Source organism: Micropterus salmoides, unplaced genomic scaffold, assembly GCF_014851395.1.
Source record: "Micropterus salmoides isolate LMB-PRFRI ecotype aquatic unplaced genomic scaffold, ASM1485139v1 Ms_hic_scaffold_1, whole genome shotgun sequence".
Classification (NCBI taxonomy): Eukaryota; Metazoa; Chordata; class Actinopteri; order Centrarchiformes; family Centrarchidae; genus Micropterus; species Micropterus salmoides.
Genome location: NW_024040040.1, coordinates 42,105,364 through 42,129,413, shown reverse-complemented (window position 1 = coordinate 42,129,413; position 24,050 = coordinate 42,105,364). Strand labels below are relative to the sequence as shown.

The 24,050-nt window shown below is 41.1% G+C and overlaps 1 protein-coding gene across 3 annotated transcripts; it reads left to right on the top strand.

The window, feature by feature from the left end:
* The first annotated feature begins 13,454 nt into the window (after window positions 1-13,454).
* LOC119910329 (xin actin-binding repeat-containing protein 1) lies at window positions 13,455-23,680 on the top strand. 3 transcript variants are annotated; one of them, XM_038728883.1, is made up of 8 exons: window positions 13,455-13,506; window positions 13,901-14,074; window positions 14,201-14,258; window positions 14,379-14,639; window positions 15,002-15,080; window positions 17,440-17,585; window positions 18,084-18,131; window positions 18,529-23,680. In XM_038728883.1, exons 2-8 carry the CDS (start codon window positions 13,947-13,949, stop codon window positions 23,353-23,355), a joined length of 5,547 nt encoding a protein of 1,848 aa, XP_038584811.1. In that variant the 5' UTR covers window positions 13,455-13,506; window positions 13,901-13,946; the 3' UTR covers window positions 23,356-23,680. The 3 variants fall into 3 exon arrangements, with proteins under 3 accessions (XP_038584811.1, XP_038584801.1, XP_038584820.1); XM_038728873.1 differs by having other exon boundaries at window positions 14,361-14,639; XM_038728892.1 differs by lacking the exons at window positions 13,455-13,506; window positions 13,901-14,074; window positions 14,201-14,258; window positions 14,379-14,639; window positions 15,002-15,080 and adding an exon at window positions 16,350-16,527.
* Window positions 23,681-24,050: the final 370 nt, after the last annotated feature.

Sequence of the window (24,050 nt, the reverse complement as noted above, 5' to 3'; positions counted from 1 at the left end):
TGCTTGGTGTCGGTCTGGATGTGTGTGTGGCAGTCTCGCGGTGCCGTTCCAGATAGAGTGAGAGACAAAGCGGTGGGAAAGAGCGCCTGTCTCACATGCTCCCCCATGTGAGAGTGAACCAAACAAGAACAGGAGCTGCTTTATGTAAGTGTCCCCCGGCAGCCTACAGGACTGGAGGGCCTCACATGTTTGTGTTGTGGTCATTCCACATGGGTGGACAGGAAGGGCTCGGCAGGACCGTACCCGACCGGACTGGACCACAGAATGTCCTCTCTCTCTCGCCATTTATCATCTGTCTGTATTTGCTTGTGTGTCCATTTGCTGTCTGTCTCTCTGTTGTCTACCTTCCCCTCCCATCATCGTCTACCCACCCATTCCCGCTGCTGCTCCCTGGTTCACCCCTGGCTGCGAGGACTTGCAGCTGGGGCCTGAAGGAACAGGCGGAGGCAAAGAGAGGGAGGGTGAGGAAAGAAGTGCCGACTTCGTTTCCCTCCAGACATACTGGAGATCAGAACCGAGCCCAGAACATGAACAGTGGCCGAAATCTACTCCATCACACGAGGCTGTCAGATCTGTATCATAAGAGACATCACCAAAGATCTCTTAAAAAAAAAACTCATTAGTTCAGATACTATAAATAACATTTAGTGAACATCAACCACACATACGTACACCACACACACACTCAGTCTTGCAGCCACCCCTCCCCACCCCCTTCCTTCTCTCAGGGCAGCTGGCAAAATACAAAGGAGAGAAGTGTGCAACTGGTGCGATAAAGCTGGGAACATCTTGCTATTCAAGCGTCAGCATAATAAACTGGAAGCACAATTAAGGGGGGGGTGGAAAAAAATCCCCTAAACCACAAGAACAAGTGCTTAGTGCAGCAGCAGTGTTTCCAGCGCCTCAGCCTAGCTTCGGGTTGTCTTTAGGACACAGGAAAAAAGGACAGTGCTTTTCTGTTCCCCCAGTCTTGGGAATGCAAATGATCAGACAGTGACATACTGAGAGACTACACAGCATGTGTGTTTTAACCTCAGATGTGCTGCCATGATACTGTTAGGGTGGGTCTGATATATTAGTGTGTGCAAACATTACTCCCTTTGTCTAAAATTCCCAAAAGCTTAAGTTCCTCTGCAGCTACAACACACAGTAGGACATTCATATAAAGTAAATTGTTAAAAGGTGTTTTAAACTTTATGGTTTAACAGAACAGAACAAAGAGTCCTTATTAAAACATTAGTTGCTGAAATCTTCAAAAATACGCAACTCCTGTAGAATTAACGGCCCTAAAAAGCTTTAGGTTTGCAGGTTATCCCCTAAAGCTTTTTTTAAAAAATCCGGAGAGATTCCTCGCCCTTAAACCTTCTCTCTGTTCCCACAATCCCCCGAGGAGGCTGGTGCAAAGTCTGCCGCTGTCTGGCTGTTCCCATGGCAACCACCAGGTGAGCAGACAGGCTTGGAAAGCACGGCGAGGAACATGTGACTCCCTCCACATGCTCAGGCAGAGCACACACTCTCTGATAACAGGAGGCAAACTCCCTCCTTTATTCAAACTTGCAAGTACACAGTGTAGTCACAGCGAGGCAATATTTGGTGAGTCTGAAAGCAGACGACCAGTCTGCCAGTCCGTCTGTTTACCACTCTCTGTGTCTGTCTCTCTCTGTGACACATGCACACACACACACACACACACTGTATTGTGGAGTGCAGGAGAGGAGGAGGAGGCTGCCCTGGAGGGGGGCAACTGAGATGTGTCATAACCACTGAACATCAAGTCCAGTTCTGCTACAGCAGCAAAAGGAGAAGGAGATGGTGGAGCAGCAGGGGGAGTCTGACGTAAATAAAAGTCAATGACTGAGAGAGGAGAGGAGGGTCATATTTAAAGAGAATAAACTGAAGAAAAAGGAAAAACAAACTTGTTTAACTGTATGTACATTTATAGGAAAGACAAAGAGCCTACAGTCATGCTAGTATTTCTATGAGACAGCGGTGCTCTGAGCTAAATGCCAGCTTGCTAACATGCTCACAGTGGCAATGCCAACACACTGATGTTGAGCAGATATAATGTTTTTTTATGTTCAGCATATCTTTAAGTTTAGCGTGTTACATTTGCTAAGATTTAATTATCAGTATTCAACAAAAAGAACAGCTGAGGCTGATGGGATTGTCCAGTTTTGCAGGTATCTGGTCATTAAACAAAGTACTGACAAATTTCACTCAAAACCTCGTTTAGGCTTCATCCTCTGTGGACCATGAGTGTTGCAAGTAATCAGAATCAGAACGACGTCTGTACAAAATGTCATGACGATCCATCCAACAGTGGCAGAGACATTTCAGTCTGGACCAACCATGGAGGACAGACAGACAGACCCAAGTTTGCTTGCCAGTGCAAGCCTTTACATTGTGAGAAAAGTGACAGGGTGGATTTTTAAAGGGATTAGCGGGAGACATGGACCAGTGAGTTGGTTATATTGTTGCACACTGAATATTAGCACAGTGTATTTATCTAATTTATCTGGACTTATCTGACAACATTATCTTTGCACAGTATGTACATATGAGCGGTCACTTACAAACCTTACTTCCGCCATAAAGTTATATTATATTGCTTTTCTATATTTGTATATTATTGTATAATCCATCTGTTGATAAGAATTTTCAATTGTTTTACTATGCTGTTTTTCCTTCAGCTATCTAATCTTTTTTTTTATTTCATTCCTATGTTATTTCTTTACCTGGCTGTCCCGACACCTGCACTGAAACAAAGTCCCTGTACACATGAACTTGGTGAATAAAGTCTAATTCTAATGAGGATGGGGAACTTATATTATATTATCATAATATTATCATGATATTATGTTATGTATCACATTCCAATCAACAAAAAGACTCCACCACTTACTGTTACTGTTACTATCCCTGGGATATTGCCTGTAAGTAATTTATGCTATCTGTTGTATTTCCTCCTGCTGCGTGTGACACATGCCGATGGATTACTCATATACAATGACAGGCCATCAGCCTCTGGTTTATATCCAACAATACAAACTATAAAGCAGCAGGCTGCCAAAACACAATAAAATACACACACTGTGCAGCAGCCACATGTGTTGGAATGGAGAGATTCCCAATTAGCCAAATCAAATTATTTTGTTGGGACGCGGCAACAAGCACTGTGCCCATCAGGAGCACTTCTTATTGACATGTCACTGGTGATGAATGAGGCTAAATCAGTCCTGCACTGTAGATCTCAGGGGGGATGGAGATACTGTACCTGTCCTCTTGTCTTAGCTCTGTCTGGGATTTGCATAATCAAGGCAGGTGACAGAGATCAACATGCAGCCATATTGATTTTCATTATTCACCCCTGCCTGTGTGATTGTATCCAAATTCTCAGCATGACACAAGATGCCGAAGCCAAATGAAGGTCAGTCTACACAGCCGACCGGCCCCTGACACTCTGACTACTATTATGCTCTCATGCTGCTGGTGTGTGATTCATCTATTATTAACATCTGCTTCAAATCTAAATGTGGACTTCATAAGAAGCATGGCCACATAACATGTGCAGGAACACACACATTCCTGAGAGATTTCATCACTGTTTTTTAACATGAAGGTAGGCTACAAACATAGTGAGAACCCTTGATGAGGTTGTGTGACGCAGGAGAGTGACACCAAAGTGCACACCTGCATGAATATTACATTACATGTGTTTTTGCTTTAACAGCCACATGTGTGTCTCTTTGATCTGTACACTCAACAACATTCCCCACCCATAACTGCCACCGGTGTTCTATAAAAAACTCTTTCCCTCGCCACAGCCAAGTTGTGCTCCTGGGCTTTTCAGCTCCTTTCCGATTTCTGTGGAACACGACTCCAGAACAGGCTGGATCGTGTAGCCATGGATTCCGCCTGTCCGCCTGCGGGGGCTATAAATAGTGCCTGTCAGATATTTTCACTCCTGTGCTGAGCGCACTCAGTGTATTAATATCCACAGTGACCAGAGTCGTGCCTCGGGAGGGAGAGTACGGTGCGGAGGTGTGTGTGTGTGTGTGTGTGTGTGTGGAGAGAGGGGAGGTGGAGGGACAAACAGGCAGAGCTCAGCAGGACTACACACAACCAGCAGGCTGTCATCTTCCTTCCACCCTCCCTCTGCAGACTGACGCTCTAACAAGAGACCTCTTTATGTCTCAATCTCTCCCACAATGTCTACACATAGTTGACTTCAGCTTAAGGAGGACGTGATCTGAGTCACATTTAGCTTTTCACCCTGATAACTGTCTCCTGCAGCCACAGCACTCTAAACAGTGTCTCTATTACGCAATCGGATGATAAACCACACCAGCGAGGAAGGCCTGTCATCGATCACAAGAGTGAACAACAGGTCATAGATTGTAGCATTCTGCAGCACATGAATTACATTACAGGAGCCTAATATCCCGGTGCACATTGCTAATCATCCTTGAGAAAGTGCAGATCTGCAGATAATGAGCACTTCAGCTGTTTGAGATTTAAACAAGAAAACTAAATCTGGAGAACAACCGCAAGAGTTAAGCAATGCAACAATAGAAAATTAGTTGATTCACATGTAAAGAGCATTTTAACCAGTTTGTGCAGCAAGTATGAAAAATAACACTGTTTTCTATGAGAGTGTTTTAAAGTCATACCAATTCATTATTTCTGAGCTGGTTATGTGCATACTCCCCAGCTTTCATAACTCAAACACACATACACACACGCACGCACATGCACACATCCAGTGATTGCCTTGTGTAACAGGAGTTGGACTCTGCATGTGCAGTTGCAAGCATGACATGTGCGAGTGAACAACCTGAGGTCAGATACAACATTCATAACCACCGAAAAAGTAGCTCCGCTGTCAAACCGCTCCACACGTTTTGGGCAATTAAGAAATTATGTTAATTTAGTCAATTTGTGTGTATCTTTCCTCCCACTGTTCCTCTTTGTGTTAGAAACAAGCGCCCTCCTCTCCTTACAGTCACGCCGCTTGAACATTAAAAGCGTGCACAACAAACGCATATCAAAGGAGAATAAATGCTGCAATAGTGTGACGATATTTAACATGGTTGCATCATGTGTCTACAGTAGCATCCTGCCCTTCATGTAAAAGGACTCTGCGCTGAGAGCCTGCAGAACACTGCCTTCAGTGGAGACGCTCGGTATAACCAAAACAGGTCATAATAACTGGGGGTGGACAAAATAACATGACACCCTTGACTGTAATATAAGCCAATAGAGTATAAAGCAATACATATTATTTTTTAAAGCCTTTAATGTTTAGTTTTCCTGTTTCATAAAGGTGTTGATTCATCTCTATGATCACTAGTGAGGCTGTACTATAATATAATATATAATACTAATACTTGTGGTATTCCTATATTGCATTAAATTAATTATATAATACTGCAAGGTAGTCCTATTATTTTATCCACTCATGTATTTGATGAGTGTAAAATCTGCTAAGAATATTGTAATACATTTCTACTAATTTAAAGTGGTTCTAAAGTGAACTACATTTGTGTCAAAGGGTACTCTAGAGATTTAGTATCGCACTTCCATAAAATTGGAGGAGAAATATTACATGGTAAAAGCAAAGATTTCCTGACTTTCAGTCCACTGATTTCAAGCACCAAAAAAACATGGATCCTTCACTTCCCAAAATGAAATTTGGTGCCTTCTTTTTGTTAGACCCTATCTGTCTGGTAAATGCCCACATCTTTCAAACTGCAGACCTTGTAATTCAGGGTTTCCGCTATAAATGTGCAGTTTCCAAACTGAGATAACCCTGATGACATCAGTACGGGATATTTTCTTTATTTTCTTTAAAAAAGCTCCCTTAAGAGCAACAGAAGACATACAGCTGTTTTCACAGGCTTTGCATCACTCTCTGTGATCAGTGAACATATCTTGATAAATCTGCGCAGTTTTTATTTTCCATTAAAAAAAAGAGAAACAGATAAAGAGTAAATAAAAAAGTATAACATTGACATATGGTGTCTTAACAAACTCACACCACATATTTTTTTCAATGTGGATTTTAAAACCTTCTCTCCAGCTATGAGATGTCAATATTGTGGCTTCTCTGTCAGATAAACGTTTCAGATATGTGCCTACTCCTTCAGATATGTGGCTACTTGACGGCAATGCAGTACACAGTGTCACAGCCAGAGATAAGAGATTACAGTTGGCCTCAGTTTGAGTTTGTTCTGTCTGTACGCAGGACATTCCAGGAGCTGTGCCGTGTGACGTCTCTCATACGGGATCACATTTCAACAGGCGTGGCTCAAAAGTCAAACCCCAGAACTCTGACCTGAGGTAGCTGATTACTTGCAAGCATTAAATAACTTTTGGACTGGTTTATTAAATAAGAGTGAGCGTACACAGGAGCAGTTCATTCCTCAGAAAAACTAGGATGACAACTGTACAGACACACCCTCTTTTTCCTCTCTCTCGTGTTGCATGTGAACACGCTGCAGTATTGTGTGCTCTTTTTCTCCAGCTTCGTAAATTTCACTCTAATATCCTCATATGCTCCCTCTATTCCCTCCTCCCCTTTCCTCCTCCTCCTCTTCCTCCTTCACAGTGCCCAGCCTCTACTGGCGCCACAGCAGGGTCATCTGGGGTTCCACAGCAGAGGGGAATGCACAGAAACAACAATCGTACATTTTCACACAGTGAAACCATGAATGAACCACACACAAAGCACAAAATACTCTGGCCAGAAAAGGCTTGGCTGCACTGTCCAAGAAAACCTCATTAACACCTTTAAGGAGTCACTGTCCTATGCCACCAATTATCCAAATGCATGCAAAGGACGTTTTAACTCCCTGTGATAATGATCTCCTGGCAACCCTAAATCCACTGACAGAGTTTGCCAGTGGTTTGGTCGGTATATCTGTAGAGAGCTCCCTGATGCAGTGCTGCTGCGTGCTGACAGATGCGGAACAAAAGGTGAAGCTGTGAGTACAAACTCTGCACAAAGCCAGGAAACCTGATATTCCAGCTCTCGACATGGACCGAATCGAGAGGGAGGGAGAGTGTGTGCTTGTGTGTGATATCAACAGCAGCGAACATTAAGTCCTGCAAGACACACTATCCAGACGTGTACACTGTGTGTGTGTGTGCGTTTCCTTTTTTTGTACAGTACATCTGCACAACAATTAATCATCCTTGACTAAAGTAACTTGAGAAACTGTGCCAGTGTCAGAGCATAACGTGCTTTCCCATGCACTCCCACCCTCGCTTTATCAGATCTGCACACGAAACGCAACAAAGAAGACTATTTAAATATATGTAAATCACTAAAATACATCAAATTAATTGCATGCACTTTCAAAGATATTCCTCATCAATAAAATAAAGCAGCTCTTTCTTGGTTAATCAAGCAAGGGAAGATGAATACTTTCATTTTCAATGACAGATTAATGCTGTCACTTTCTTTGAGTGCTGAACAAGAGCTGTGTTTGTGACCATGTACAGTTCAGTGCAGTGCCTCTGTGGGCTGCCCCTGACCCAGCATTGTTATGTGAAACCCTGGGCACCATGCTCCAGTGCTCAGCTATGCCGTCACCCCCTCTAGGCATGTAGCAAACACAGCCCTTTGAGTAGCCAGCGAGAGGCTGCCCTCCTAAGCCTCGCAAAGCAGCTTAGAGCTCCCGGCTGCCTCCACGGTGGTCACATGTGTGAAACGTGCACTCTCACTGACACACAAACACATGCGGGCAGGCTCGCCACTGCCTGTACGTGGCCACAGTGAGACAGGCGGAGCTTGTTTGACTTCATATGGACAAAAAGGGGAAGGGTCAGGTCATGGTCACACCCACTCAGCTGTACTGAATCACGTTCCCCCTCAGGCACAACAGTGCACACGCACTCACACACCTGCAGGAAAAAACATGCAACAGGGACAGAGAATACACACACACAGTGTACTGCTGCGCCCCACTACTCACATTCTCCCTCGGAAAGAAAGGGGGGGGGGCGACTGTCCTAAGAAATCATAGCCATGTGTTGGGAGAAGCTGACAGTGTATTCCTAAACTTTTTTTTTCAATACACTTTCCAAGTGACACATAGATTCCCACTTAGGTCCTTCCATCAGACACAGAGAACAAATGAACAGAGAAATACTTTGGTAAAACCCAGCTTTAGTTTTGTTCTGTTTCCTTCACTGTTCTCCAAAACATGACGCAGCCTGGGCGAACTGCTACACCTAATTAGACTCAATTATGGGCTCGAGAAACAGCCAAACAATCTAGTTTCTCTGACAACAGAACAAAAGCGTGTTTATCTTGTATCATCTCTCACGGGAACATTATCAGGTTTTGTGTTCGACTCCTACTATTGATTGCTTGTGAGTTGGGTGGTGTTATTATGCTCGATGAAAGAGTTTAATGAATAAAACCTTAATGCAAAATGTGCTGTAAACTCAGCAACCACAGCTCAGTATTTGGGGCTTCTTCTTCTTCTTCTTCTTCTTCTTGCATAAAGAAAGCTTGGTGATTCCTTTCAAGCCGTGGCTTTTCTCCAATAGTTTCTTTGAATTGTGACTCAGCTAAAGGATAAATATAAACACCTTTATCTTGCTCCTTTCATTCCTCCTTATCTTACTTCTCGTCCTCCTCCTCCTCACTTTTTCTCTGCTGAGGGAAGAATGAAGAACTAGCCAGTAGCAGCCATCAGCAGAGGGATTCACAAACATGTGTGGGTGAGAAATATATTTTCAAATCTGGATTAAAAACATGGAAAAGTGTATTTTTTTAAGGCATAATGTATGAAGTGAGTTGCACTAATATACAGTTGTCTTGCTAATTGCATTAACAGTCCTAATAAATCAGAATCTAAAGTAATAACAGCACTATAGCCTACATACACTAAGTAATGGTTTATTTTCTAGTATATATCATCAACATCAGAAACATAATCACTGTTATTATCACTGCCACTACTGTTGCCTTAGACATTAAATAGTATTTTCTTGCTTTTAGCGCGGCCATTTCTCTAGCTATGTATAATGCTCAAACACACTGGTCACATGCCAGACTTGATGGGACTGACATTGCGGCCACAACATGAGTTCTTTTACATGCAGCAACTGTGAATCTATCAATATGTGAATGTGTGCTTGTTCTTTTCAGTCAAATCATCATCCAATGCATCCTCCATATTTTCCCATTTGGCAGTGCACATAGGGAACCGTCGTCTGTTCTGTGCGTGTGCTCCTGCTTTTGGATTCATCCGCTGAACATTTGCTCTTACGTCAAACATGACGCGAAGAACAGATGAACGCGCACAAATGCATATTGAGATAGAGCTGATGTGTTTGCCAACAAGTGACAGTGTAGTCTATCTGACGTTGAGGATGCAGAAAAATCCGATCATCTAGGGCACTGTAGCTCATCAGAAACGTTGTTTTTTCTATTTTTATTTAAAATGATTATTTATGCAGATGTATGACACTCAAGAAGTCAGATTGTGTACAGTAGACTGGGGGAAATATGTCATTTTATGTACTGGTAATAAAACTCATATCATTAAATTTAGACCATCAGAGTTCAAATCAATCGTTAGGGCTCATATTATTATTAAAGTAAAAAAAGTATGCTTCCTCTATTGCTAGTTGTGTTGTATGCTTTTGCCTCTTCAAGGGTGGCCTGATTCTAGACTACAGATGGGACATTTTTAACTAATTGGGCTTCGTCTTGGCATCAAAGTGAGCTGGCCAAGAGATGACTGACTAATAAATAAGACATTCCTACATCTGCCAATGATTATTTGAAGAATTACTCTTACAGTGTGATTACACTAATAAGCTAAGCTGCACCAAACTGGTTAAGAGAAGTATATTATTAACACTATCTAATATCTTTATAGAATTAAAAAAACAACAACATGTTTGCTCAGTATGTTTTTTTATGAAAGGCTGAATGAACACCAACTAGATTACCACAATTACATGCTGGGCAGTATCACTAGTAGCAACAGCATGAATCACACACACACACACACACACACTGTGCCTGCCCTCTGTATCATGATGCTTGCACATTCTCCATCTCAGGCAATCTCATGACTGCTGGCCGTGTGAGCTGCGTGGTGTGTGCGTTTGTGTGTCACTCACATCCAACAGGCCACGCGAGCAGTAGCACAAGCTCTGTAAAACACCTCAGACTGGCATTTCTGTGAAGCTGGCAGGATCCTGTAGAAAAGAGACAATGTGACTGCAGCAGGGTTAAGTGAGGTAACATAACTTTAATGAGAACAGAATATTTCTCTGGTACGTGACGAGACAGATTAGTCCTGCATATTGAACTGTGACATGATACGCTATTGTGATGAGTCACTGGCGAAAACATTATCAAGCATTTCTGACCTTAACTTCTTCAACTCTGGTCTCTGTTCTCACTGCAAATTCTGGGTTATTCTGGTAGACTGAAATGACCTAGTTTGGCCTCGAGTGGCCCCACTGTAATGTTCCTGTTCCTGTGTGGGTAAGACAATACAGAGAGCTGTGTTTCTGTGGTCTTTACTTCCCCCTACTGGACTACCTTTTAATGTTATATGCATGAGCTAATCTCTTCTCATACTTCTTCAAGAAAGGCATGTTCACATAGAGGGAATGTTCATACACAGGAAGACACACTGATCTGTGTCTCTGTCTGATGATGTGTCTCCTCTTTACAGCTCTTTACCAGTCGGGCAGCAAGTATTTAAGCCTCCTTCCAACCAGCCACAGATCCTCCCTCTAAAACAGCTGGCTGGTGTAAGCAAGTGTGTTTAAAACGCAGACAAGGCCAGTAAACTTCCCCTAATAACACCGCACAGTTCACAGTCAAAGGCGGCGCATTGCACATTCCCTTTCATCTCTCCAGTGCCTCTGAGACAGAGACAGGAGTGGGGTTTTGAAGGGAGGGATGAGGGTTGTAGTCAGAGGAGGGGCAGACAGCCAGGCTGAATCTGTCTTCTTTTTTCTTTTTTTTGCCCCAGGGGCGTGTGCTGCTGCTGTTGCTCTCTCTTTGTCTGAAGACTGATTAACAGAAAGCACGACTAAAGAGAGAGAATATGAATTGTGTGTGCTGACAACAGCTTCCATTGTCTAAAAATCTGTACTGCATTTTTTTTATATAAGTGCGTGAAATAGAGGGAAACCCAGATAAAGGATGCTACAAAGATTGAGAAAAAATAGAAATACAGCAATGTAAAAATACTCATGCATTCAAAATTGTGCTCAAAAATGCAGTAAAACATCATCAAATAAAGTATTTATGCAGAAAGACTCCTTTAAGTGTTGTAATGTTGCAACTGGTTGTGATGACATTCCCTCTCACCACTTAATATACTGTTTTTAATACTTGATGGGTTTATCGAAGTAAAATCTTGATATCTTAAAATCATAACTAGTAACTAGTTGGTAGCTAGTGACTAAAACCATCATGTAGTGGGGATAAAAATCTACATCCATCTGTTTTGTGTTTTACAGAAGGGAAATACCAATAGGCCTACCTCTAATTTGTAACATCAAAGACTGTATATGGCGCTAATATGTCACTGTTGTGTTCTCAGCTTGTTCTGCTTCCCCCAAGTGGCCAAAATCAATTAATGCAGCTTTAAGATTAGTATTTGAGTAAATGCACTTAGTTGCAGTACTTTCCAAAACTGCTTGTTGAGCTTTCAGTGCATAGTTTATTTGTTTTATACATTATATATATCTGTTATATATGTCTTTGCAGTGCAATGAACCTTGTCCAGGCCTCTATGGTTTTACTGTAGTAAAGGTATGTCACCACAAGTAACCATTAGCATCAAAATCATTTCACAGAAGAAAAAAGCTGCACTGTGATTATACTGTGCAGTACCTACCAGGAACAAAATAATAATTACAGCACTGGCATGACCGGTAATGTGCATTTAGTTTGTTTTAACATTTAAACCGCATTGTGTAATTCACTCCCTGGAAAAGCTGCTGCAGAGAACACATTCTTAGTTAATGCAGTTTTGCTGCAGCATGTGTCAGGGGGAGTCTGGTTGGGGTCGGTGTTGGTGTCGATGTAGTCAGCGAGGTCATGAGGGAGCAGAGCTTCCTGCTGCTCTTACTCGATCCCCGAGGGTCAGCAAGTCTTGGGATTCCTGGGTGGAGACGAACTTCCACAACACTCCTCGCTATAGCTGTCTAGGACTACTGAACCCCAGCCAGCAGAAATCTAATTTAAGAACTAAGAACCTTTAAAAGAAGCAGTAAAAAATAATTGCTTAATTGCACTGGTGTTTCCAGGCTATTTCGAGTGGGGCGTTCAAAGCGGGGCACAGATTTTAAATAGGGTTGCACTAACCATGACATTTTGGATCTTCAAACTTTTGCGGTCAAGACATTTCAAACATTTCCAGTAAAGTGTTCCGGATGTACTCTTTGTTTCTGGTAGCAATGCGTTATTAGTAAAGTGCTACAGAAATGCAAAAGTTATATCTATCTAAGAGCACAAAACTGAAACTGATGTTATAGCATCCACCCTACTATGTCCTTGAGCAACACACTGAATTACTAGGGCCTGTAGGTGCTATTTTGTAAACATTTATCATATAAACCTGTTCCAGTGATCCTAGTAGTTCCTCCAGATATAACAAACTCAAATCTACACATTGTCTTCAGCAAGTAAGACTGTACTATGTACAACCCAATACATAACGCATGCTTTCTAATCTTGTTGGTCCGGCTGAACCGTGTTTGTGATGCATACCATTTCTTAAGCCCTGTTGAAACCACGGACCATTGATTGTTTGTCCAGTTGTAATCTAGTTACATGTGGTCATTTACAAAGGTTTAGGGGTTAATTCTTCTTCCAACATTTCTCCCAAATAATTTCCTCCTTTGGTTTAAAACTTCTCCTGATGAAATACAACCATGCAGACTTTGAACATCTACAGTCAATTAGAGTTGTACATTTACTGTGATCATATGCTCTCGTATTGCATTGTAAATTTGTAAATCTGTAACCTGAGAATTTGTTAATCAATTATCTCTCAAACCTGAACCCACTCAAAATGCTCTCAAGGAAATACAGTTGCGCATTATCATAATTCTCTCATTTCCATTTCTTTTTCTTTGTCTCTGTCTTACTCTTTGCCGCTGTACCAACCTGACTTCTCCTCAGGATCAATATAGTTAACCTCATTTTATCTTAATTAAGCCAAAGCACACAATAATGCCAAAACATGATTGATATAGAGCAAAATGTAATTAATAAAATCTGTTTGTGGATTTCAGATAAAAGCAGCAGATGCAGATTGTATTACTGACGAATATTTGGGGGATTTACGTCCTTGTTTGCTACTCTAGAAGTTTTGATAGATCATTTATCACAATCTGCAGTAATGCGGAAGAAAAAGGACTTTGCTCTCAAACGCATCACATCGTGTGCTTGTCTTGTGATGCTGCAGAAGTGTTTCTGATTGTCATGGGGAGCAGACTTCGACTGACATCTGTGAGGTAACGATTCCACTCAAAATCTCTTCTATGTACTCCGGCACTTTGTTTTCATGAAATGTCAGTTTTCTCTAAATTGACTAGTTGGAGTTATTGCTCTCTTTAACATTGCCGTAAAATTGCATGACATCCTCGAAAAGGTTGTACGTTTCAGCATGTCATTCATTAAGGGTTAGGCACAGTTGATGTGACAACCTGCCATTTTTACAATGTATAGCTTTATGAGTAGATAAAATACTCACTAGCCGTGTTAAGATGATGGTTAAAACAAAATGTATTGCTGGGCTTAAATAATTAACAGACTATGACATCCAGGGTCTGCTGATCTTTTACAGAGAAAATGCATTGCCATAATGGACATAATGTCATTGATTATCCGTCATGTACTGTATATTAGGTGAGATAGTCATCTGCAACTGTGTGCTGCTGTGATGTGATTGGTCATGGACTGGAAGAGCAACCTGAGGCGCAGCCAGTCACAGAGGAGCATCCCTTCGTCATGTAACATGCCCACCTGGACACAGGCAGCGCTGCAGGGCAAGACAACGTCGGTGTCCCAGCTAGTTGCCAGGTTAAAGTGACGTCATCTTCCTCGCTCTTTGTACATCTGTGACAACTAAGCACATAGTCTAGTCCTCTATAACCTTCTACATGCAGTACTTGTTAGTAGATGATTAATAAGGCGTTTGTGTAACAGGTATCAAACAACAGTCAGTGCATCCAAACAAGAAAAGCAAAAGCAGGTGTTCAAAGAGGTAACCGCTGACTGTACACTATGACAATTTTGAGCTGCCTGTAAAGTCAAACACAAAGCATCTTCCTTTGTGCAAACATGCTTCTATGTGTGTCACTGTCAGAAAACCCCATCTCTACAGGAGGTTAAAGAGACTCAACTGGAATCTCTGATGTGGAGAAATGACGATAGGGAACAGTCTCGAGCCAAGACCAGTTTGACCCGCAGTAAGTCAATGGGGAGCCTTCAAAACAGTGCGGTGTCCATAGAGGCCCTGAAGACTCTGTTTGAATCAAAGGCAGCCACAGGAAACAAGGTGAAGAGCAGTTTCACAGCTGCAGGTTTCACTGCACCCCACAAAGCAGCAGACATCATGCCAGTGATGAATGGAGCGGTTGAAGAGGTAATGAGCTCTGCAGGGGAACTGAAGACCCCAAATGTCTGCTGATGCACCAGTTAATGATGCTAAAAGGCAATCAAAAAATCATGTTAAAACAACCACTGTTCTACCTCAAACGTATCAGAAAACATCCATAACTTATTTTTAACTTACATGTCATCATGTACGAAGATACCTGTCAATCTTTTTGGGACTAATAGATTAATTTTTCAACACACATTTAACTTGAAATCATCACGTTTCTATCAAATCCATCCTGTAACTTCTAAAAATAGAATTAATACATATTAATTCATTTCAATGTCATATGAACAGACATATAAGTCTACTTAATGGCACAGACAGTTCATTATTTCTCTCTCTAGGTGGTGAATCAGACCTGGATGGAAGGGAGAAAAACAATAGGGGGGACTGACTTTGAAAACATTGCAGCCTCTCAAGCTGGTGAGTACCAGACAATATTCATCAAAGTGTGCTCTGTGATGACCCACCAACCTCACCACTATGTATTATCACCTACTGCCCAATAAAGCTGGCAAATAAAGGTTCAAAGTGTAATTCAACATGACAGAAAGGCATTTCTAAGGCCACTGAAGCGTCTAGTTGTCAGTGGACCTTTTATTGTTCAAGAAGGGAAATCTGATTAGCAGACAGAGTTCACAAAAACAAATAATAAAAAGGCCAGAAATAAACAACATATAGCAACATTAAAACATCTACAAATGAACTACATATATACACTTCCGTGATGAGAACCAAAAGAGATACTTTCCTGTAATCTGCAGCCCTGATCAAGGTTGTGAGGAAACTGTAACTGGCATTATGCCCTCAAGCTGCTAAAGACCTTGATTTGACTCTGAACGGTGAGATTAGAGCAGTGCAAAGTTGAATCACAAAAAAACAGAACAAAGACACTGTGCATGAATTAATGCACACAGGACTGACTGAGTAACACAAATGTAACAGAATAAAAACTTCCATAAAACATTTTGTTCCCTAATAATTTCAGGAAATTTCCTGAAAATCACAATGTAATATGGTACTAATTATACAGAAAACAGAGACAGTGTTTAATTACATTGATTCAAATTCATTGCTAGCATGGAGTCTTTTCGTCAGTGCACAGCAGGTCAGCTGTAAACTGTATGCATATCTATCTAGCTGAACATGCAAATGTAATATTTTACTACAGATATGCATTCAGTTCAACATATATGAAAAATAAAGTTTCCAAAAGTAAATTAACAATAAATTAACAGTGTATAAACGGAGCTGTTCTTTCAAGAAAAGTTATGTTTTCCCTGTAATTAGTACCAAATTACATAGATCCCTATGTTTCCAAGGAAATTATCAGGGAATTGCTGACCTATAAAATAAAGTTTTACCCAAACATATTTTGATCCACCTCAAACACATGTTTAGTTTCTCATATCAGCCCAATTCAGTGTCTAAATCCTCATGCAAATGAAAAAAAAAGAAGCCAGCTTCCCTGGTACACATTCCCTGGAAAGCCCTCTGTGTGTCCTATGACTCAGGTCAAAGCTGTGGACAGTATGAATGAAAGGGAAGAGGTGAAACAGAGATGAGTATCAGCACAGTGAATGTGCAAGAAGCGGTGATTGACTCGACCTGGTGCGGGCATAGTAGGCCACTCCAGAACCGGACAGAAATAGCTGGCATGCTACAAGTCCTGAATAGGTGCAGGAGGGTGAAAGGGTCAGCTGTCAGTAGGGTAGGAATGAGACGGAGAGAGGGAGCGAGCTAAAGTGGCAGAGGCTCCATTTCCAGACACAAACCAACAGGATCTTGGAACTGAACACGTTCGCAAAGATTGAAAGAAAATAAGAAGACAGGCAGTTCAGAAGGAACTGAGAGCTGTTCATTTTTGTCTGTGAGTACTGATTTGTATTTTGGAGAAACAAGAGAATAGTCTGCTGAATGTGTCTGCTGAGAAGTGTTACATGGCTTGCACATGCTCTTAAAAATGTGCCTGCTCATTTAAACCCATAAAGGTTAATATATACAGAATTTTGGAACAGCTAAAAATATATATGATGTGATTAAAATATTAGACTTTAATATCACTAGAGGCTGGTTCGCGCTTTACAGCAATTAACATTACATTGTCTGTTTTACTGTGTGCTTCTGATTGACAACTGTTAGTGGGCAATTGATTAACTATCTGTATATCTTTAAATTGTTTATAGAAAACAATTTAAAGACGTATAGTATGTGTGTTTACTTTTTCTCTTCTGTGCTTAGTCAACTGCAGTGACTTGCCTGTCCTTTTAACTCTCTGTATTTGTGTCAGTGGAGTCGGGTGTCTGTCCCTCTCCACCACAAGTGCTACATTTATAACTCGACCACAAGGCAGCTGTGAAATGTCAGCCTAGAATATGTTATTAACACACAACTATTAACCCACAGGTTTGGTAACATTGATGTGAACATACAACTCACATGTAGGTTATTAAAACGAGATTTCTCTTGTTCAGTTCTATTTAAATTATCAGTCAGATGATGTTGTGACTATCTCCGAAAATAGCACCTTACTTTGACAGCAGCTGCCTTTTTGACAGTTAATAATAACCAGTAAACAAAGTGAGACAACATTATGACTACTTTTGTCTTTACCCCAAATCTTGAATCTTGAAGAATTTGTTGGCACATGCTGTATATATCACGTCAAGTACTTGACACCATTGTCAACATGGATCTGGGAGAGCTCTAAAAAGGCCTTTTTTAAAGTAATAGACAGTATAACTTTAACACATTAAAACTGTGGTGTCTGATGTCTCTGCAGATGAAAAGAGGAGGTCAGTTGCAGATTTCAGAAACAGCTCCTTCATCCAATCCAAGGAGAAACTGTGTGTCTCAGTCAAAGCCATGTCTGCTCTCTATCTGTCAAAGGTGGCACCTCAGGAATCAACACAAAGCCTTTTAAAACCGGTAAACACCTGTGTACTCTTTATGTGCTCCTCTTCTTTTCAGTCCTGGATTTGTTCCCCACTATTTTATAAGCATAATCTCAAAGATGCTATGTTTATATTTTGTACAAGGTAAACAAGCTAAATGCTAAATTTGGAGCATGACCAACAAGGTTAACTATAAATGCAGTTTTGCTTGTCGATTTCATGACACGCATTCAATACCACCCTGTCTCAGGATTTATTTATAGAGATATATGATTTTCATGATTTTTATCTGTTTTGACCCTTAAACTACAAAATAATTTGCAATTTCTACATTTCTACAAATATCCAGTACAGTATATGATTCATATACACTGTGGCAACATTTTTTTTTGCTATACACTGCAGTTTTATTATCTCTGAGAGAGTCATATACATTAAATAACAAAATGTCATATAGTGATTACCGATAAAGAAAAATCTGGCAGACAAGGTCAAGGACAAATGACCTGAAATAATTATTGTTTCCATCCAGGCACAAGATCACTCGTCTGAATCTGGGAAAAGAGTAAAACTAACCAAGGTAAGGTAGAATCTCACCAGACATTTTGCATGATGGTGTGCATTGGATTTGCATTGTCACAATAGCATAAACATTTTCCACAGGATCATATTCCATACGGCTCAAGAAACAAAGGCTTGCTTTTCCTGAGAGTTGCACAGATTTCTTCCACAGAAAGAAACATATATTGGATGCCATCCACTCTACGTTTTCATTTTTTTATTTAATCATTGCGGTGCATGCTGGTTGCTATGGAGCTCAGCTAACCCACTGACACCTGGCATGCGGAAAGCAAATCGCCTGGCATGATTTGGAAGGATGTAAGCATGTCTGCAGACACTAGAGCATGATTTTCACTGGATAGCTAATTTCTGTGACAAAAGACTCTATGATGAGAACATTACTTTGTTCTTCTAAGATGGCTGAAGACTCCCAACAAAAGAGAGATGAACTGTTTCCAGCTGCTTCAGCCAGACATCAGCCAGGAACAGAAGACATCTCTGGGGCACATTTCCAACAGTCCATGCCTTCCCAACTCTCCAAAGAGAAGTTATTCCAAAAGCGGCAGAAATGTGAGCTGAGAAGGCTCTTGAAGCACACTGACCCAGAGCTGAAGATGTTGGATGAAGTTGTGGATGAGGAGCTTGCTGAGGTTTTGAGCTCCGAGACTAGGGTGACAACTGGTGAAACTGGATACGAGGGAGAGGTCCTTTCAAGATGCTTGATATTTGAGAACTGTGCCTTGGGTGACAGGGCAGGACAAGTATCTCTTTACACCCCCAAGATGCACAGGGCAGAGGGAACAGTGGAAAGAGGCGATGTCAGTAAAACATCAGCTGTGTTTGAGGAGCATGAAGAGAGGCCCGATAATGAAAGTGTTAAAGGGATCGTGGAGGATGACAAAACACTTGGTTCTAGTCCAGATCCTAACATAGAGTGTGAGGAGGAGATGATCAGAATAGATGTTCAGGCTACCAGAAGGATATTTGAGAGTCAGTCTGTGAACAGATTAAATCCAAATAATAAACTCCAGGGGAAAGTTTCTATTTCGGGGGATGAGAAGGGGGCAGTCCAAAAAAGAAAAAAGGAGTTTGAAATCTGTAGCAAAGAGAATCTACGCAGCAATGCATGTACCAAACCCCTTAATTTGAAAGATCAGCCCCATAAACAAGGGCCATGCGGTCAAAGCAGTGACCATCAGTCTTCAAGTAGGGAAGAGGTTTCAACTGGTGAAACGGTCTTTGAGAATGAGCCTACAAGCCTTTCTGATCCAGAAACATTTGGGGAAATAATCAAAACGAGTGCTGCTCTTTCTCAAAACAACCCATTTATCCCAACAAACATAGAGCATTCTTTTATACATACATCAAAATCCCAAAGGTCAGAAGAAAACAATGGGGCAGCTCAGGACTATCTGATAGATAATGTCAAGAACAGAACCCATTTGTTTGAATCAATGCCATTTGACAAAATTAGGCATCAGAACAAGGACGAAATTGAGACGATGGTGGAGAACATCAAGGAGACATTGAATAGGCTTTATCATATAAATGCCATACATTCAGATGGCTCAATCATTGAGGTGAATGAAACAATGCTAGCGAAAAAGGCCAAATTCACACTATTAGAGGGTGGGCCTAAGATAAAATATGATGAGGTGACTGAGGGTGGTGCACAGAATTTCCTACTCCAGTTGCTACCACGAGCAAACCTTAAGTGTCAGATCACTTACCTAAAGGAGGATCATAAAGGAAGTATGGAGGCCTCAGTGGTAAGGGTACTAGTGCACCAGCATCAGTTCACTACCATCCAAGACACGGAGTTTAAAACTGCCACTGTGGTTCAACTTGTTGAGGATATTCTCAATCAAGATAACTCTCTGAGGAAAGGAGTGATAATCCAGGAGGATGTGGACAAATGTGCTGAAGTCATTGTTTACTCCCTCTACAATTATTTTGATGAGGAAGATGTGAAACATTACTGTCCTCCACAAGGTGCAGAGTATGATGAACCAGAGCCAGAAAGAGGTGATGTGTGTAAAACAGATGATCAAGAACAAAGAAGGAAAGGCGTTATTGAATCAACCATAAGCTGCCTTCTAGAAACTTCAAAAGACCAAACCTGCCAAGGATCAACAAGGCCTGAAATCACAGTAAAAGGGAATGTAAAACTGTTCAAGAGTTGTATTGAAAAAGGAGACTTGGAGTATTTGAAAACTCTTCAAGCTGAACCCACAGAGCAAGAACAAAAACTCGAAGGCATAGATCTTCATCATGAACAGGCAGAGGAAAGTTCTTCAGAATGGGTCCCAGTGGATGTAAAGAGACTGAAAGACATGTTTTCTGGAGATCAAAGACCTGTTCAACCAAAGCAAAATGCATGTGAAAATATTGCCCAATCTACCGCAATTTCTTGTGCGTTCACAGGAAAGAACCAGTCTTCTACAGAATGCAATGTTGGGGTATTCTCTCATGGGCAAGTAAAGGATACCTTTAGGGAGCATGGTGACCAAACACAAGAAGTACCATGTAACTCAACAGTTGTGCCACAGGGATCATACCTACATCGTGAAACACACGACGACGGCAGGGTCCACCATGCTCAATTAGTTGAGGTGGTAGATGATAATAACCTCCAAACTGCAATACAAAGCCTCAAACAGGACGAGATTGAGACCAAATCTTTGAATCACTCGTCAAAAAATCAGAAATTCCTTGTTCAAGAATCTTTTAAGGAACCAGTGATCTCAGTTACAGCAGGCGATATTGAACACTCAGGAACAAAAGCAGAAATATCTCAAGAACTGGAGGACCCAAAAGAGGACTCATGCACTCAGCCAAGGTGGGATGAACATCCATCAGCTTCTAACATCTCCTCGGAACATCAATCAAACCACCAAAGTGAGAATACAGAGACATGCCCTAAAGACACAAATTCTGAACTAGTACTAACTACTGAGACATGCAGCAAAATGGGTCAAAACGCCACAGAGGTGGTCCAGAAAGAACACTTTCAAGCTTCTATGGTGTCTGTAGATAGTACTGAAACAACAGCTGCACAACAAGAGAATGATGAAGTTGTTTTTGAGGGTAAACTTAAAGCAGCTTTGGATTCTCTGGAGAGATCCAACCTTAATGTCACTAGAGGAGATTTCAGAGCAGCTATGATATACAGAAACTCGCCCAAACCTCACAAAGAAAGATCACAACTTGAGGATGCAGTGTTTGTTCAAAAGCCCACTATGGAGGAGGTTTGCCATGTGACTGAATCCAAATCCAATCAAGAACCACTGATACAAGAGGTCTCCAAAGACGAAGGTACTGGACAAATTGCAGAGCTGTGTGAAACCCTAAATAAAGCCGCTACAGGTGCTGTCTCAGAGAAAAGAAGAAGGCCTGTTGGTTCAAAACCAGCCATCCCACCTAAACCTGAGTGTTTGAAAGTGAAACAAAGAGAAATTCAATCAGCCGACACAAACAAACCTGAAGCAACCCAAATTAATACTGAGAGACCTGAAGTAACAGTTCCTCAACCATTGCCAATTACATCAACATCACTTAAGGATGAATACAAGCAAGATCTGTTCAAAATTAATGGCGGTGCAAACTCAGGACCAGATTCAGTGGATCATCAAAGAAATGAGCTCTTTGAGGAAGCTATACAGACGTCTCGGGAAACTGAAGTAAGGCATCAAGACCAAGGTTCAATCATCACCTTGGAAAGTAAAAACACAAATGAGAATATAACTAATCAACAACAGGATATAAATGCCACAGCAGAAGAGAAAAGCCCCCAGGATATGAATGAAACAGATGAAAGTCATGTAGATTTTCATGGAGCATGTAAGAAATTTGGAGGTAAAAAGGCATTGACTGTAAAGAATGCTCCTGTAAAGCCAAAAAGAGTTAAAATTGCACAGCCTGACAACAAAGATAATAACGCCTCAATATTTACACATGTGGTTGCGGAATCACAACAAACTGTAAGTGGTCCATCATGTAATAAACCAAACACCTGTGGACAAACTGCTGACAGCAAAGACAAGCAAGAGAAAGAAATGAAACACGAAAGCAAAGTTGAGATGAGGGAAAAGAAAGGACGCACCGAGACAGAGGACGAACGCCGACAGCGGCTGTCAGTTCACATGGATGAGATCATGAGAGGGAACATAACAGCAGCCATGGATATTTTTGACAACTTGCGAAAGCAGGAGGAACTGCGGAGCATTCTCAGTCGAGTTGAAGAGATTGAACAGGACACGAGCGAGGTTGATGTAAGGTCTCTGAGGGGCGTATTTGAAAACGTCCCAGACTGGGTTGTCAGCTCCAACAAAAAGAAACAAAAAAAGGTCAAACTAGAAAACAAAGAAGAGAGGATGCCGTCAACGAAAGACAATGCTGAAAGCAAGTCGTCAATGGCACATGTTTTTGGAGATCTTGAGCGAGCCAGGGAGGAAATCATGAATCTAAAAGAACAGACTTTAGCCAGACTTATTGACATAGAGGAAGCCATTAAAAAAGCTCTTTATTCTGTCTCTACTTTGAAATCTGACTCAGATATTGTTGGTTTATCGTGCCTGTTCAAAGAGTCATTAGGGACAGTCCAAGGATCCCCATCCTCTGGTAATATTAGAAAAATTTGCATCACTTCAAGCAAAACAAAATCACTGCAGATACAAGAAAGCCCTACCGCACAGGGAAACACAGATCTGTCACTTAGCCTGGGTGCAAGCATTGACAGAACCTCTGCAAAAAAAAGAGCAAGTCCTCCATCTTCACCTGCCTTCATCTCCATCCAGTCGGCTGCTAGAAAGGCAGATAAAACTGAGGTGCTTCCACAAGAGACTACAATCTGCCCCACGTGTCAGCACAGCCCAAAGACAGAGGAGAAATTCCAGACAACAAAAAACGTGACATGTAACAGCCCTGCTCAAAACAGAAAAAGGGACCCCAGAAAAGGAGGTAAACAAAAGTCTTCTTCCAAAACATTCAACCCTAAACGAGAGCTCAGTGTCCTCAATGTGCAGACTGACCATGATGGGAACAGTATCATGGGCACCAAAACAGTCACAGAGAACTATGAGAAGACCGATAACTTTGGGAACCAGTTTTACTCTTCCAAAACCTCCACTGTCGTCACTACTCATCCAGAAACTACAACAACCACAGGACAGGCAGTGGTCAGTCCAGCCTATCAGGTCACCAAGTACCCAGAAGTTCAGCTGCCAATCAATCAGAAACCTTAAATCATGCACTGTTTCCTAAGAGTTGGCAGTGTTTTTCATATTCTTTATGACAAAGATGTTATGTACATTTTTTTTTTTTGCTAAGATTATAAATTAAGTTGGTTATTAATGCTTGTTTACATGAGGTTGTTGTTAGTTTTGGATTTTCTTATTGACATTGTAGGATTTCTTATTTTAAGCTGGCATTCTTTAAAATTGTTTTTGATTTGCATTTGAAATTAAATATGTATTATTGGTTTTCATTTATGCTCTTGTGTTTGCTGTTATTAATGCTTATTATTGTCAAAACAATCTTTTTATTTTAACCAAGCTTAGTCTCATTTTTCCCGCCAGTTTCAGCCAGGTTGTGGAGAGATGTGTTCAGACTGTTTGAAGCCAGTTTATCCGATGGAAAGAATTACTGCAGACAAATACATTTTTCACAAAACTTGCTTCTGTTGTAAACAGTGCAAGAGAAAATTAAGGTGAGAAATTTAAATATTCTTCAGAAAACTCACCCCATGAAACAATAATCAATGATTCCAAATGTTTATTTCTTGTCTGTGCCATAAAGACTTAGTTTCTTTGATGATGATAAATTTGATAAATTGCTTGGTATATAGCTGACCCACTCTTCTATGCAACAACTGTTTTTGTAAAAACAAATACTTACTTAAATCAAAAGCAAATATTCCATATTTAACTCATATTTAACA